This window comes from Chanodichthys erythropterus, chromosome 2 (genome assembly GCF_024489055.1).
Source record: "Chanodichthys erythropterus isolate Z2021 chromosome 2, ASM2448905v1, whole genome shotgun sequence".
NCBI lineage: Eukaryota > Metazoa > Chordata > Actinopteri > Cypriniformes > Xenocyprididae > Chanodichthys > Chanodichthys erythropterus.
Window position 1 is genome coordinate 17053875 of NC_090222.1, and position 18005 is coordinate 17071879.

General features: G+C 35.7%; 1 protein-coding gene across 2 annotated transcripts in view; it reads right to left on the reverse strand.

Moving 5' to 3' along the window:
- deptor (DEP domain containing MTOR-interacting protein) overlaps nt 1-18005 on the reverse strand; it is a 39634-nt gene that overhangs the window by 20199 nt on the left and 1430 nt on the right. For both annotated transcript variants that reach the window (XM_067402660.1, XM_067402652.1), the window contains 3 exons: nt 10446-10624; nt 8555-8678; nt 4360-4538 (listed from right to left, as the gene is read on the reverse strand). In XM_067402660.1, coding sequence (XP_067258761.1) covers nt 4360-4538; nt 8555-8678; nt 10446-10624 — 482 coding nt within the window. The remainder of the gene's footprint in view (nt 1-4359; nt 4539-8554; nt 8679-10445; nt 10625-18005) is intronic.

Here is an 18005-nt window from a genome sequence, read left to right on the forward strand (position 1 = left end):
GACCAGTTGCAAATAAAGACACCACAATTATAGTGGGAAATATAGTGATCAAGAACTGCAATAACACTGATAAAAACACTGAACTTTTCAGAAGAAATTCTATCCAAAAAAAAAAGTAAATATAAATAGTATTATAGAGCTTCTTTAGCACAAAAAAAATAAATCAAAAATTGTCACTCAGCTCTCTGAACTAAACTCTCCACTCACTGTGTCTTTTAGGCCTCCTGAACAAAAGTCCCACACACTGAGCAGAGCACATGCAGTCACATTCAACCCACAAGCAAAAGCAGGAATAGCAGAGAACATGCTTTCTGGTTCTGGAGAACACTGCCGTCTCCACCCTGATGGGGGGAATGAGTTCATATGCTTGTGTGTGCAGCATGATTGTCCTGTTTCATGCTTATTCATAGTACAACTGCACAGTGCAACTGTGGCTGGCCGTGAAACACTGACAACAGATTTACACACGCTTCTCGACACAGTGCAGTGCAAAATCAAGCTCAACACTTTCAGGCAGTTACGCAACTTCAGGGGGCCTCTCCGTTGACAGCTAAAGGCTAAGAAGTGACAAAATAGCAGAAAGACTGAAAGCCTGTTTTTTCCCTTCTTTCATCTTTACCCTATCCTTTGCCCTACCGCCATGGGCAAAAGAGATGAATTCACCTCCAGTTTTTTTTTCACTGATTTGTTAGTTAAAAACAGCAGATTTTCTGAGATGCCCTGTTATGATCTGCTTATGTGTGTTGCTCTGTTGACTGTATCCAAATGTGTCAGCTAAATTCAAGTCAGGGCACAAACCTTTTTTCAGTTATGGTGTGGAGTTTGCTTTATGTAATACCTGCACGCCTATGAACATAATACAGACACACTGATTCAGTTATGATGTACAGAATGAAACAAGAATATAGGAGTGTTGAATCATGGGAAGCATTTATTTAAGCTACACATATATATATATATATATATATATATATATATATATATATATATATATATATATATATATATATATATATATATATACACACAGCTATGGAAAAAATTAAGAGACCACTTAACATTGATTTCTGAACTTGGAGTGGTCTCTTAATTTTTTGAAACTGTAGCTTATTTATTTCTTGTTGTACACATGAAATAAGTAACAATAGCCAAAATTAGGAAAACTTAAATGTAAAAACAAAAAATTAAATGGTAACACTTTACAATAAGGTTCATTAGTTAAACATTAGTTAATGACTAATGTTTATAATGCAGAACTAACCATGAGCAATATATTTGTTAATGTATTTACTAATCTTCGTTTATGTTCGTTAATGAAAATACAGTTGTTCATTGTTTGTTCATGTTAGTTCACAGTACAGTAACTAACGTTAACATGATTTTAATAATGTATTAGTAAATGTTGAAATTAACATCAACAAATATTAATAAATGCTGTGAAAGTACAGTTCATTATTAGTTCATGTTAACTAATGTAGTTAACTAATGTTATCTAATGAACCTTATTGTAAATTGTTACCATTAAATGTATAGTTCTTTTATGTAATATATTATAGTAATATTTTAATACTGTGTATAGGTAGAATGACTTTGAAACAAAAGTATGTAGTTTGAATCCTACTTTTTCCATTTATATTGCATCTGGTATGCATAACTATTTAAAATTTAAGTGCAAGACTAAAAATTGCAATCCCAAAAGGCTTAACTTAATTGTGTGGAAAAGTTCTCCACAATTTAATTTCATTCACGTTTTAATTTTTTTGTGGGAATGGTGGAGGTCAGAGGAGGCGGCCTGTGATGCCTTTAGCAGATTTCTCAAAGTCAGCAGAAATCAGACAGGAAAGGTGCTGTCAAACAAAGACACTGTATCAGACTCAACAGGGCACCGATTGTGCTGCCGTCCATGTGACTGTTGGTGTGTGTGACTGAACTATAGGGTATAGCTCCGTTCTATAGTAGTCAATATGTGTGTGTGTGTGTGTGTGTGTGTGTGTGTGTGTGTGTGTGTGTGTGTGTGTGTGTGTGTGTGTGTGTGTGTGTGTGTGTGTGTAAGTGCAGGTCTGTATTGGGTGTGTGTATACGGCTGTGTATTATGCATGTGAATCCTTTTGTGTTGACATTCTAGTGTGTCACACTGTGTTTGCCTGTTGCCTGGTTAAAGGTATGTCCATCTGTTGCGGACCATCAAAGTCTTTCCTCCTGTCAGTCATGACTAAACATGCCCCATTGTATTATATAATAACTTGCATAACATAATACTGTACATTTACTTGAATGAATGTATATTTTAAAGCATGATGTATTTCATGATTAGGAAATTTCTGAGGCTGCATGATATATGCTCTAAAGTGAACCTTGAAAATACATTTCTACAAAACAATTGTCAGATTAATGTGCAGTATTAAGTTTATGCAGCAAACCATGAACTTAAATTCAGATTTATTCAATGAATTTAAAGTTACATTTAATTTAAATGACTAGATGAAAGTCTGATTTAGTGTATTTTAGTGCTCCAAATTTATATATTTACCATTTTCCTTCCAAAATGTTTGTTTGTAACAATCACTTTAAGGTGTATGCTGCGGGACTATATATATTGTATATATATTTATACAACAGTTCGTTCTGGTTCTCAAATCTGATTGGCTGAGAGGTCTTTCCAGCCATGCGATATTCTACCAGCATCGCCACGGGAACCGTTTAACCATTTGAATCGCTGTCAGCATTCTAAAATATGGTGGGTTTGCTCGTCCGCCATAACACTCGCTGTGAGTGTTATCGCGGACGAGCAAACCCACCATATTTTTATAGATACTACTGTTAGTTTGTAATGGAATGAAGTTTTAAGAGGTTTCTTTAGGTAATAATGTAGTTGTTTAGACCTCAGATATGCGATTTATATGTAAACATAGCGCCTATTTGGAAATTTGAAAGCCTATTTGCCTTCGGAGATGTGAGTTCCAGGCCGTCAGCGACCGTTCAACGCTCATGTACCCGCAGAGAACAGCTTCATCTCAGCCAGGTATAATTTGTTTTGGGTAAATCAAATGGACAATCTTTGGTCTTATTATTCTATTACTTGTTCCAGAGCTAATAGATTTGGCTTAAGGCCTATATTAAGTTTCATAACTTTATTTACACTGAAATTAAATCCTGCACTAATTAGAGCACTTTTGTACATTTTACCGAACTGTTTTCTAGTGTTTATTTCCTATTTTACTTCTTATATTGTTCATATTTTATATAAATAACATGCTGTATTTTTTGGTATTGAGAGAGTCTGTTAGTGATTTCGACTTCAGTGAAAGTTACATTAATACGCCATTAGATGGCAGAAAAGACTGTCTTTATGAGTGAGTCAGTCAGTCGCAAAGACTTTTATATTGAAATGGACTGAAACAAGGATGTTCTTTTTACTTTAAACAACATCTAACGAGACGAAACTGACAAATGCATTGACTAGCGCTGTCATGGGAATGTCTTAATTGTTAAAAGGACAAAGATATCGCTTTCCTCAGCGGACATTCAAACTGATTTTGTGATTATGATTGACCTGAAGAATATCAGCTAGATGCAGGTAATGCATTCGCATAGTTAATCTCTCTCATAATACACTATTCTACATATTACAATGAGTTTCAATGAAGCAACTCAACGTTCCTTTGTTACTAGTCAAGTCAAGTCAAGTCACCCTTATTTATATAGCGCTTTTTACAATGCAGATTGTGTCAAAGCAGCTTTACATTGATAATTGGTATATAATTTTTCCTTTTAAAGAATAGTGTCAATGCAGGCAGATCAAAAGCACTGTTGAATAAATGTCAAGGATACTGTTGAATATCAAATGTCAAGTCAAATTAAATTAAATTAGGGCTGCACGATTAATCGTATTTTATCACGATAACGATATCTGCTTCTCTCGATTGATTTTAAATAATCGTCACGATATTGGCCCGCTCTATGAAAATGAACATAATTTGGAAATATTGGAAGTAATATTAGGAATTTTGCTGGTTTATCTTTTTAAGTTCCTAAAGGTTTTACCAGTTTTCATAATGTTAACTACTAACAACTACTAGTTCTATAGTGATGTTTTCGAATTTGTAACAGAGGCTTGGTCAACCTGTCAACTTGAGATTTGAATCAGTTGTGGAAGGAAGTAGTACCTCACAAAAGAGGGTTTTTAAAGACAATCTGTTGTTGTTTCTTACTTATATACACACACGTGCCATCAAACTGTTGTACTGTATAAACGCAATATCAAACAGCACGAGGCTGCCAAATCACAGCCATGCTGATATACAGCTATATGGCACGGCTACTCGTGATATTGCTCATATATTTTGTCCATGTGCTCACCATGCTGAATGATGCCATGCTCCAGCAGTCTGCGTCCCAACCGCTCTGTTTCCTCTCTGGTGGGCATTTCACCTTCCTGCAGGAGCCAGTCGATAAACTCTGAGGCCACCAGTGTCCGCTCATAAGTCACACCCTCCTCTTCACGTGTTTCTAGCAGAGTGTTTTCAGTGCTCATCAACCTGCAGAGAGAGACAGTGTACTTATTAGCAAATGTCAAAATGTCAAACTCATTGCGTATATAATTAGGAGATCATTCACCACAAAACAGCATGATTCGAGAAGCGATTTTCATTAAAACAAGGCCAAAGTTCAACAGTGCTGCTAAATGCAACAAAAGAATAGCAACAGAACTTTCAAGAAATGTTACATTCTTGCCATTTAAAGGCAGGTCCTGACGGGTCAAAATCAAACGCTTTCATGTGCGCCATTGACAAAGACTCGATTTTTATCTGTCAGTGCACAACCAAAGCTAAATATCTTGCCTTGAGAGATACAAGTCTTTAGAGAAAATGTGAGTTACTAAGAAACAACTGAAGAAACTTGTGCTGACTCTCCCAACATGTCAGGACCATTTCAGAACTGATCATTTATGATGGAAACATATGCACAGTGGACATTACAAATGCAGGCCAGTCGGGTCAAAATCCTCAAGAAAGCAGCTGAAACAGCTTGAGCAAATATCTGTATGGGCCAAACAAGGGCACAAATGGCCTAATATCTGGCAACATGCTGCGCCAGCAATATGAGCCTGCGTATTAGATGTTTGCCATGTACATACAGTCTATTTGTGTGACTTTCAAGGCAAACAGTGATTTCAAACTGCTTGCTGTTTAGCAACTATATATTAATGACTGACTTTTGCAGAAAAAGATATGTGACATTGACCTAGATTTGAGCCCCTTACCATTTTTGATTATCATTCTTTCATATCTTGCTATTCTGTTAGCAGGTCACCATAACCATATCCTGAATGCTCCGCTAACAGTAAAACCACAGATCTCGTTGCATAGTATGTTTGTGACAGAGATGTTATGTTTCTCTGTCTTAATATTGCTTAGTGCTGCAGTCTTGTCAAGTCATGAGAAACAATGTCAGAGCTCAATAATAAGGGTGGCCTGATGGTCCGGTCCCAGCGTGAGAGAGTTCTGGACCAGCTGATGGAACTGTCATTTGCCCCATTTAGGCAAGTTAATGTTGTTTTGCAAATTCTCTTGTACTGTACACTACTGTTCAAAAGTTTGGGGTCAGTGAGATTTATTTATTTATTTATTTATTTATTTATTTATTTATTAATACTTTTTAAATACTAAATAAGAGTTATTACTTTTATTTAGCAGGTATGCATTAAATTGAAAAAGTGACAATAAAGAAATTTATGTTACAAAATATTTCTGTTTCAAATACATGCCTTTTTTAAACTTTATATCAAAGGGTTAGTTCACCCAAAAATGAAAATTACTCACCCTCATGTCATTCCAAGCCCGAGCTTTCTGTCCCTCCACTGATAGCCTACGCAACTACGCAAAAAGTAATCCATGTGACTCCAGTGGTTTAACCTCAATTTTATAAAGCGTGATTTGTGATTTGTTTGCACAAAAAAACAAAACAAAACAATTTACCACTTTATTAACAATATATTAATCGGTTTTCACTATTATGTCTGCTCTCGTGTCAATGTAACATGCTTGTGTCGTGGTTCTCTCGTGAAAGCGAATTTGAGATTAATATTTTGTAAATAAAATGGTAAATTATGGGTTTTTTTTTTTTGCACCACTGGTTAAACCACTGGAGTCACATGGAGTACTTTTATGATGCCTTTACCATCTTTCTGGAGCTTGAAAATGGTAGTTAAGGCTGTCAATAGAGGAACAGAAAGCTCTCAGATTTCCTTAAAAAGATCTTAATTTGTGTTCCGAAGATGAACGAATGGGTTTGGAACGACAAGAGGCTGAGTAATTAATGACAGAATTGTCATTTTTGGATGAACTAACCCTTCAAAGAATCTAGAAAAAAATATATTATGGTTTGGTTTCCACAAAAACATAACGCAGCACAGCTGTTTCCAATATTGTTAATAAGAAATGTTACTTGAGCAACAAATCATGATATTACAATAACTTCTGATGGACCATGTGAGACAGATGTTACTAATGTATTACAATATTTATTTATTATATATTACATTAAACTGAAAATATATAAATAAAGTTATATATATTATATATATATATATATATATATATATATATATATATATATATATATATATATATATATATATATATATATACACACATGTTCCTAAAGGATACCATGTAAACATTTTGGGGGGTAGGGCCATTTAAAATGTTACCGGGGAAGTGGAAAAAAATCCTTATATTTTAACACTTGATATGATATTTAGGAGTTCCTTTAAGCATTATAATTATATAAATATATAATTTATATACTATAAATACCAGTACATACAGACATTATTCACTCTGTTTGTTTCTGCATGCATTTCTACAATAGCTGAATTCTATGTGGACGTCTGTGAGTAAAGGGAACCAGATGCTAACAGATGTTTTCGACATCTCAAAGATCTCCATTAGGACAAAAGGGAACAAACTGAATAAACACTGAATCAGGAAGTTCTTGAAGCCATTTAAGGGGCCATACTCCTCTTATAACATTTGGTTTTAGTAACCCAAGCCCACATTGTATACTGAAAACACTGGCAAACAACCCATTTTAAAATCTCCACAACACCAGGAAGGCATAAAAAAATACCAAGGTTGTTCACAAAGGCTAATCACAGTTGCTTAGAGACAGATCCCAAAACATTCCTGACCATTTTCTTATGTAGTTCTTGAACAGTCAGACAGAGTACTATTTACTCTCAAAAACATTTTATAATTATGCTCCATTAAGCAGACTGAGCTCTTCAGCGATAATGGGGAAACAAACCAAACAAGCTTCCCTAAGAGCAAAGTCTGCAAATACTGACCATAAGCATAAATTTGTCCATGGTGATTACATAAAAGCACACTGGTGTGACAGATGTCTCCCGCTGGACTTCATCTTCCTGTTATGCAAGAGCAGGGCAGCCCGCAGAGAAACGTCTACGATGCAGCACAGCATGCTGCTATGACCGGCCTCAACCTGGTCATAATCGCAGAGCAAACGCAAGCTGCTATTGCAAGACGGGTTAACCATTCTTGGCTCAGATTAACCTTGCATCGAACATTTCACTCTACGTTAAAAGAGAATATTTCACTAAATGCTACCAAAAAGTCTTTCAAAGAAACCTTCAATAGAGCTTAAACATTTACAGGGCAAAGGTTAGGGTAAAATAAAAATATAAAAGTAATGACATTTTAAAAAATGTCAGGACCCCCTTGACCAAAGCTCTAAAAAAAAAAAAAAAAAAAAAAAAAAATCTAGGTAACATTTCACAATCCAATCAATCAGTGTATGAATCATGCAGAACCATAATAAGGGACTAAAATCCCCAATAATCTCTCTTTTTTTAAGATCAGAGCAAAACCAAAAAAATATCTGTATAAGATATAGCCACTACCAACTTAAATAACAACACACAATAAATATTAGGAAGTTTTTCACCCTTCAAAAAATTCTTATTACTTAAAGTACCAATATTGTCTCCCAAATGAAAGAACCGATTCTGAATTGCTTGAAGTAATTCCGGCCGTACTTCCTACTCAAACCTTATACTGGAGGACAAGAAAAAAAAATCATTAAAAGTAATATTAAATCAAATAAAAATCCACTAAAGGTTTTTCTTTTATATATCTTTATAGTAAATTTATAGACAGTGTGGTTTTGTGCGTAGCTACATTAGCAGGCAACAACTCACAGGTAGAGCAGCCACTTCTAAATGTATCCGACTGGAACAAACAGCATGCTCGATTTGCCTGAAAACTCTGTTTCTATGGACACTGTTGATTTACCGGACAGGCTCCACATGTTCAAAATCAATATGTACAGACTCGTGTCGCACATGAAAATCAACAGATTCACATCCTGTTTTAGCGGTACAACTCAGTAGAGAGGAAACTACCTTGCTCGTTGTCTTTAACAACCTCTTCCTCAATAATGGATGAGAAGAAGAGGAAATATATGATAATGTTAATGTTTAACAAGTGGATCAAAACAAACTCTCAGAGTTGTAATGATGTATGAAAGCACTTACTTCTCATATATCCGTTGGCCTCTCATAAAAACTTTGGCTTCACTGTCCAGCGGAAAGGTTCCATCATCCTTCCTGAAACGGTAGAACAGCTTCATATCTTTGAACTCCTTGTGTTCATCGCAAACTGTGAGGACAAACAAATTCAAACAAATGTGGTAAGTTAAGTGCAGCTGAAAAGTTAACGAATTAACAAAGACACTGCTTCAAGCACAAGTCATGGTCTAAAGATCAAATTGGTTTCCTCGCCAGTGTAACAGACACAGTTGAGATCATGTTCTGTTGCACTTTTGCACATAAAATATTGAAGGGATCATTTACTCACCCTCATGTTGCTCCAAACCTGCATTACTTTCTTTTCCTCCATGAAAAAAAGGTGAAGTTCTGAAAACAATCTTGGCTGTTTTTTTCCATATAATGAAAGTGAATGGGGACTGGGCCTTTCTAGCTTATCACCCAAAAGTGGTCTATATTTTAAGCTGTTATTCATTGACCTTCCTCTCTGCTGAAGCTCCAAAATATCACTAGAGAGCAGTAACACTAAATTTAGCTGATAATTTTTTTTTTTTTTTTTTTTAAGATTTATTTTTGGTGATTTTTGCCTTTATTATGATAAGACAGTATAGAGTGGACAATAAGCGAGGTGGGAGAGAGAGAGTGGGACGGGATCAGGAAAGGTCTGTGAGCCGGGACTCAAACTCGGGTCGCCTGAAGCACAACGACGCTATATGTTGCCATGCTGCCCACGAGGCTATCGGCGGCAACTATGCTGAGAAATTTAAAGCCGTTTGATACCATTAAATTTAATTTCAATTAATTTAAAATCATTTTTAAATTAGTGAACTTAAATAATCGTTTTGGTAGCCCTATAATACTAACGTAAAAAAAAAAAAAAAACACTTAAAAACTACATCGACAGAAACTTGAAAACTCAACTAAACTAAATCAACAGCTAAAACTAAATCGAAAAGACAAATTGAAAATAAAAACTAAATGAAAAATTGAAAACTATAACAATAACCCTCTATTGATGTGTAAGAGTGAGAAACTGGACAGTGTTACTCTACAATAATTGGCTTTAGCCACTGTTTTATCTTATATTTTATTATATTTCTCATTTTATGAAAAAAAAAAAAAAAAAAATACTATTATTTTATCTATCAATATTTTTGAGGCACTTCCATATTTTTGGAAGCCCTTGCAGTTCTTGGCTGCTTTTTTCCATATAATGAAAGTGAATGGGGACTGGGCCTTTCAAGCTTAAAAAAAAAAAAAAACAATCCTTCCTCTCCGCTGAAGCTCCAAAATGTACTACACAAGTCAAAAGGATAAAAATTGTGCATTGACAGCATTTGATGTGAAGAAAATGTCTTCAGAACACTTAAAATTTAGCGCACAATTCTTATGGACCATTTTTAAGATACTTTTTCAGTTCAGTGCTTTTGTTTTCAGTCATTTTCGTGTGTTCATCAGTTACCTTGTTTTCTGATTGTTTGATTAGATTGGTAAGGTGTGTCTTGTTTTGTTAGCTAGTTTATTAAACCCTGTGCTGCTTTCAGTTCTTGGTCATTCCTTGTCTTGTTCTGACCACATGTCCTGTTCCTTGTTTCTAGAGAAGAGTGTTTCTTTTTAGGGTTTTGGTGAATAAATCTGATACTGCTGCAAATAGATCCATCTTCTCACCTTATTGCAAGCCACACATACCATTTATGGTATTACATTTTTTTCTTGATGGCCTCAGTCCCCATTATAACATTAGCCAGGATAATCTTCAAACAGGTTTGAAACAACATGAATTATCAGTGACAGAATGTTCAATTCTGGGTTAACGTTTCCATTAATATTGTGGATTACAAATACAGGAATTCTGAAAGTCTACATTGAACAAACCCACCATGGTGAATGATGCTTTGGTCAAAAAGTTTTTGCATGATCGTGATGGCAGTATCTCTGTCAGATGCTTCTTTGTGCTCAATTAGCCAATCAACAATCTCCTTAGCCACAAAGCAGTTCGGGTAGGTACGGAGATGATGCCTTCTGTCTTTAATCACCTTACTCTCATGGAGTCGCAGCCTGGAAAACAAGAAATAAAGTTTCCATTCAACAACCAGCATTAAAATAACCTGCAACACAAAAACCTGTAACATCACGACACACTTTTTAAAACTGACCTCCATACCTACATTTACACAGCTATATATTTCCTGGGTCAATCCATGAAGATTCAGCCTAAAATAACTTGATTAGTCTTAAAAAGTATAAATGTTCTATAAAACTGATAGTTGACATTGAATGAGACAATTATAATATTGAGATTCATATTCCAGTTCACATAAACTCAAGTGTGTAATGTAATTAGAATAGCCTATAAGAGTCTCATCAATATTCAGTGATGGCTTTTGGTGTCTTGGAACAGTTATTATCATGACTAAATTGTAATTGTCTAATTGTATTCATTATTATTACATCATTTGATCTCATGCAATAGTTTTACTGCACCTTTCACTTAATCCTCTGTGTTAGATAACAGAATTTACAACATCTTGGCACACAAAAGAGGATATTATGAAAAATGTGTTGTTGTTGTTGTGTCCATACAATGAAAGTCAATGGGTCCAAAACGTTGTCGACTTTCATTGTATGGATAAAAATCATACAGGCTTGGAACGACATGAAGGTCTGTAAATAATTACAGAATTATAATTTTTTGGGTTAACTGTCTTTTTAAGAGCTGCTGGAACACATTTTTTAGTTTGTTCACAACTAAAGGAACAAATAAACAGTAAACCATAAATGTGAGCTGGCAAAGGTCATGCACTCTGAAAGTGGCAGTAGAAGTTTCCATCATATCTTGTTCTAACACTGATAGCTACATATTCAGAATTATATTATCAGCAACATGCAGTCATAGAGCAGTTGACACAACAGCATGGGGTTGACAAGTAACCGAACACCGTGTAACAAAGACTCACATGACTGTAGCAGTGTGCAGCCAGTAGATCACACTATTAAAGTGCACTTTGGCACTTTCTGACACCGAACAACAGAGCAATGCGAGACACGTGAACATTACTATACAATAACCTGAGTGAAATGTCAACTATGACTAGTGTTTTCCAATGGCAAGTGGTGGGCGTCTAAAATGAGGAGGCAAATTAATTAATGTTTATATGGCTTGAAGCCATATAGAACTATCGGACAAAAGGTCGGGGTTAATAATCAGTTATAGATAATTTCATGTTACGCATCTAGTTCTTATTTTTGGATGCAGTGCTCATTAATCATTAATGAAAATAAAACTAAAACTAAAACTGAAATAAAAACAAATACTAGCATAACTTGAAAAAACAAAATCTAGACTAAAATAAATTTTCATAAAAATGGTCACAAATTATTTTTAGTTTTTGACACGATGTAATATAAAACTTGAAATTCTTACACGCAATCTGCATTAAAAATGAAAATATCACTAGAGAGCAGTAACACTAAATTTAGCAATTATTTTTTTATTTTATTTTTTTAGATTTACTTTTGGTGATTTTTGCCTAAATTTATCATAAGACAGTATAGAGTGGACAAGAAGTGAGGTGGGAGAGAGAGAGAGGGGGACGGGATCAGGAAAGGTCCGCGAGCTGGGACTCAAACTCGGGTCACCCGAAGCACAACGGCGCTATATGTTGCCGTGCTGCCCACGAGGCTATCGGCGGCGACTATGGTGAGAAATTTAAAGCCGTTAAACATCTTTATTTGATACCATTAAATTTAATTTCAATTAATTTAAAATCATTTTTAAATTAGTAAACTTAATCATTTTGGTAGCCATAAAATGCTAACATAAAAAAAAAAAAAACACACATCGAAAGAAACTTGAAAACTCAACTAAACTAAAGCAACAGCTAAAACTAAATCGAAAAGACAAATTGAAAATAAAAACTAAATGAAAAATTGAAAACTATAACAATAACCCTCTATTAATGTGTAAGAGTGAGAAACTGGACATTGTTACTTTACAATAATTGGCTTTAGCCACTGTTTTATCTTATATTTTATTATATTTCTCGTTTTATAAAAAAAAACTACCATTTTTTTATCTATCAATATTTTTGAGGCACTTCCATATTTTTGGAAGCCCTTGCTGTTACCTGATCGTTACCTGGACTAAACCAAAGACTTTAGGTATAAAAAGACTCATATAGACCTTATGTAGCCCCGCCCCTTTTCAGAGCTGCTCTCGTTGTGTTCTGTCTTCCGTTTTGTATTTTCACAGCATGATGGTAAGATCTTACGGATTTATGAATGAACTGAAATGAAGTTTCAGCTCAAAATACCCCATATATTTTTTTATTCATTTTTTTAACTGCCTATTTTGGGGCATAATTAGAAATGAGCCGATTCAGGGTGTGTGGCCCTTTAATTCTCGTGCTCCATGCCCCAAGAGCCCGTGCTTGCCTTAAACAACATAAAAAAAGTTCAAATAGCTAATATAACCCTCAAAATGGATCTTTACAATGTGTATGTCATGCAGCATGTCTAATCGCGTAAGTACAGTGTTTATTTGAATGTTTACATTCTGAATGAGTTCGAGGCTGTGCTCTGTGGCTAATGGCTAATGCTACACTGTTGGAGAGATTTTTAAAGAATGAAGTTGTGTTTATGCATTATACAGACTGCAAGTGTTTAAAAATGAAAATAGCGGCTCTTGTCTCTCTATGAATACAGTAAGAAACGATGGTAACTTTAACCACATTTACAGTACATTAGCAATATGCTAACCAAACATTTAGAAAGACAATTTACAAATATCACTAAAAATATCATGGATCATGTCAGTTATTATTGCTCCATCTGCCATTTTTCGCTATTGTTCTTGCTTGCTTACCTCTGTTGATTCAGCTGTGCACATCCAGACATTCTGCCCTTGTCTAATGCCTCAATCATGGGCTGGCATATGCAAATATTGGGGGCGTACACCCCGACTGTTACGTAACAGTCGGTGTTATGTTGAGATTCACCTGTTCTTCGGAGGTCGTTTAAACAAATAAGATTTATATAAGAAGGAGGAAACAATGGAGTTTGAGACTCACTGTATGTCTTTTACATGTACTGAACTCTTGTTATTTAACTATGCCGAGGTAAATTCAATTTTTGAATCTAGGGCACCTTTAACGCACCACTGCAGTTGGTGAATCAGAACAGTCAAGTGTTCTGAGGCACATACTTATGACTGAACACTTGCATTGGCAAGTCCAGCCTGAAAAAATGCTTGGGTTTTTTTTTCATGATTTTGGCATTTAGAAACAAAATTTTTGTCAGTTTTTTGTATTGGTGATTTCAAATATGAAATTTAATTGTAAGCTTGATAAAGAACTTTGGAGAATTTGACATTTCCCCATTCAAAGTGATAGGAGCTGTACTTGCATGACTGAAATAGCTGCCCAAGAGGTATTTCAAAGATGGCCACCGAGTGAAATGACTTGCTTTTGAAGGACTTTGACTAAACTCTGTTCTGACTACCAACCAAGAGCTAACCTGATGACCCGATACCTCAATCAGGTACATCTGAGCTGAGACGGGGTAAAATATGAGTCTGCTGGCACTGCCTGATTACTGATTAGACAAACCTGAGTCAGCTATACTGTACATAGCAAAATGGAAGTGATACCAGCAACCGGCAGATAAAACTGGTTCACTGTGACCTACAGTAACAGAACCAGACCTGTGGTACAGATATTCCCACACAACTGGGAAATAAAATCTTTCTCTAGCCCACCAAATGATGTCTTTACCTCCAGGGAGTCTGTTAGAGATCCAATAACATTATTATTATATGCACCTGAAACCAGCACACATTCAGGATGTTGAATGTGACACAATAAAACAGCTTGTAAATAATAAGTTTTAAAGTTGATAGATAGTGTAACACTGAAAAAACTATGGTGTCCTGTACTGTGATTAAGCAATAATTAATCAGATGTATTGACTAAACACCTTTCTGCTGCATTCACTATCCCTGTCACAGGTCACTGCGAACAGAGCAGTTGTCAGAGGTACAAACATAGTTATGTTCTCCAGTCACTCACATTACAAAAACTTTGCTAAAATTCACCAAGGTTGTGATTAAACTGCAAACAAACAGATTTTCATTCATGTGTGGATCATAAAACTAGCTCCAGCAGATAGATCTGATTTTCCCCTATGGACAAACCCAAACAAAATAAGATACAGTGATAAAAGGGTGGACAATCATACTTGTCCTTGAAAACTTCACACTCTGAAGAGTTTTTTTTATATATATATAACTTTAATAGGGGAGACATATGATGATAACATGGTTGACACATAACCTGAAGACATAAAATATTAAAAAGTGAGGATATGTGTGTGGTCCTGGTAAACTCTACATTATGGGAAATGTCCCCACAAAGATGGCAATATCCAAAATCCTTGTCCTTTTGGGGACATTTTTGGTCCCCATGAGGAAAACAGCTAATAAATGGAATGGAAAAGAAATGCAAAATTATGTAATGACAAATGGGTGTGCCAATTGCATGTCTTAACGTTCTATATGACTAAATCGACTACATTTTCATCCAAAATATGTAATAAAAGGCCAAAGTGTAAACATGGTGTGTACACACTGATCTGAAGTCATTGTTTAAAGTCAGCATAAAGAGAAAGTTGCGATAGTCTTTTCTTCCCTATTGTGTAATGCGTATCTGAGGGGCCATTTACATTACACCATTATCAACTACAAAAGTAAAATTTTGTACGTGCTTTGGCCGTTTATTTACAAAACAATGGTGTTTTGGGCCCTGAAAACGCAAACTTTTGAAAACGTGTTTCAAAGTCCACATTTTTTTAAAGGTGCCCTAGAATCAAAAATTTAATTTATCATAGTTGAATAACAAGAGTTCAGTACATGGAACTGACATACAATGGGTCTCAAACACCATTGCTTCCTCCTTCTTATATAAATCTCATTTGTTTAAAAGACCTCCGAAGAACAGGCGAATCTCAACATAACACCGACTGTTACGTAACAGTCTGGATCATTAATATGTACGCCCCCAATATTTGCATATGCCAGCCCATGTTCAAGGCATTAGACAAGGGCAGCCAGTATTAACGTCTGGATTTGTGCACAACTGAATCATCAGACTAGGTAAGCAAGCAAGAACAATAGCGAAAAATGGCAGATGGAGCGATAATAACTGACATGATCCATGATATCATGATATTTTTAGTGATATTTGTGAATTGTCTTTCTAAATGTTTCGTTAGCATGTTGCTAATGTACTGTTAAATGTGGTTAAAGTTACCATCGTTTCTTACTGTATTCAAGGAGACAAGAGCCGTCGCTATTTTCATTTTTAAACACTTGCAATCTGTATAATGCATAAACACAACTTCATTCTTTATAAATCTCTCCAACAGTGTGTAATGTTAGCTTTAGCCACGGAGCACTATCAAACTCATTCAGAATCAAATTTAAATATCCAAATAAATACTATACTCACATGACGCATGCATGCAGTATGCATGACGAACATCTTGGCTGTTTCTCAATTCCAAGAACGCAGAGAACGGACTTGCGTTCTCGTGGAGTCCGGTCTTGCCAGGCGACCTTGAAAGAACGATCTCGGAAGGACGCGAGGACAGAGAACGCATCATTTGAGAATTGAGATGTGCTGCGATCTTGTTGCTCAACTGACCAACTGACCGTCCCAGCATATTATAAGTGGCTAATGCAGAGTAAATACAACATAACATCACAAACAAATGTCATAACCTGTTCAAAAAAAATATTTCATATAATTATAGACATTGTTTTCATATAATTATCTTTTTATTTCACTGCGTGTATTTATGAAAATGAGTAGCCTTTGGCTGTTATGCTTTGTCAATGTTAAGATTATTTTTTATATGTCAATAAGAATACTGCAGGCTTTCTTCAGGTTATCATTTTATTTAAATTAAGCAAAACAAACGGTTTACTTTCACGAGCAGTCACGTATTTGCGAGCTTGTAGCTGGAATCTCACGAGAACTTCAAAGCTTACAGGCTTCCGTACGTCGACCGCCGCAGCGTCTTCTGGGATTTTTAACGGTTCGATTCCCTCAAGTTTGCATTCGATGCATCCTCGATATCAAGAACACATCCGGGTACTTTCATGCTTCCTCCGTTCTTGCGTTCTTGAGTATTGGAATGAACTTCGACGGTTGATGATGACGTAAAGCAAGAACACAAGGACGCAAGATCGCTGAAGAACGCATATTGAGAAACAGCCCTTGTAAAGATCCATTTGAGGGTTATATTAGCTGTGTGAACTTTGTAAATGCACTGCATTATCGTTGAGAGCTCGCGCTGAATTGGTGCATAGTTAATGATACCCCAAAATAGGCAGTTAAAAAACTTTTAACTTCACATAAGGAAATCTTCACATACACATTCAGGGGACACCTTAGACTTATATTACATCTTGTAAAAACTGGTTCTAGGGCACCTTTAAAACAATACCATTATCGTCTTCGTGTAAGCAACAAAAACACAAAATTTGTGAAAACGGTGACTTTATGCACACATGTATTACATGTTCAGTCTATAGAGTACCTCAGGGATGACATGTTTTTTGTAGGCAAAACCCGGAAGCGAGTTAGCATTTTAGGACTTCCGGTTCCATCGCCCCGAAGTCAATGGGTTTTTTTTTAATGGGTTTTTGCTAAATTGCCTGAAATAAGGTCTGTGGTTAACAAAGCCTCTAAATATTTTCACGTTTTGATCTATGACATAAAACACACCAGTTATAACCCGCTTGTGATTTTTAAAAACCTTTATTGTGTTGCTAACAAGCTGCTAAAATGGGCTACTTCCTTTGGTGGGGACTTTAAACATCATCATGACAAATGGGACATTTGGACAGCATTTCTCATAAAAAAGTGGATAAGTATTCATACACAGCGCAGATCATAATCAGCAAGTTGTTTTCTAAATAAAGTTTGAGGAAGCTTGGTGGTGGTGACGTTGATCCGCGACCATGGTGTGCTGTAGTCCGTTTATAGCCTACTGTTAGCTTTTTTATATCTGACGACTTTATTTAGGCTTCAAAATGCATTAATGTTGTGTTAACTTGTAAAGATTATCTTGATAGACAAAACGTGTAAGTGTCATAACCCTTTGTTGAACACAGAGCTTATTTTTTGCAATTTTCCAAAAGTCTATAGGAAAAGTGCAGTCTTTCGATCGAGGGAACCCCATAGACAGTAAAAAAAATGGACACAGCGACCCCATTGGAACTCAATTGAGACAAGTGAAGCCCATTTTTAGCACTTCCGTTTCTGACTAAGACTTCAACTTCCGTTCGACTTCCTTGGGCACTGGGGATCCCATGCGCCGCTAACTTCCGGGTTGGCCAACAAAAACACGCCATCCCTGAGGAACTATATAGGCGCGTAGT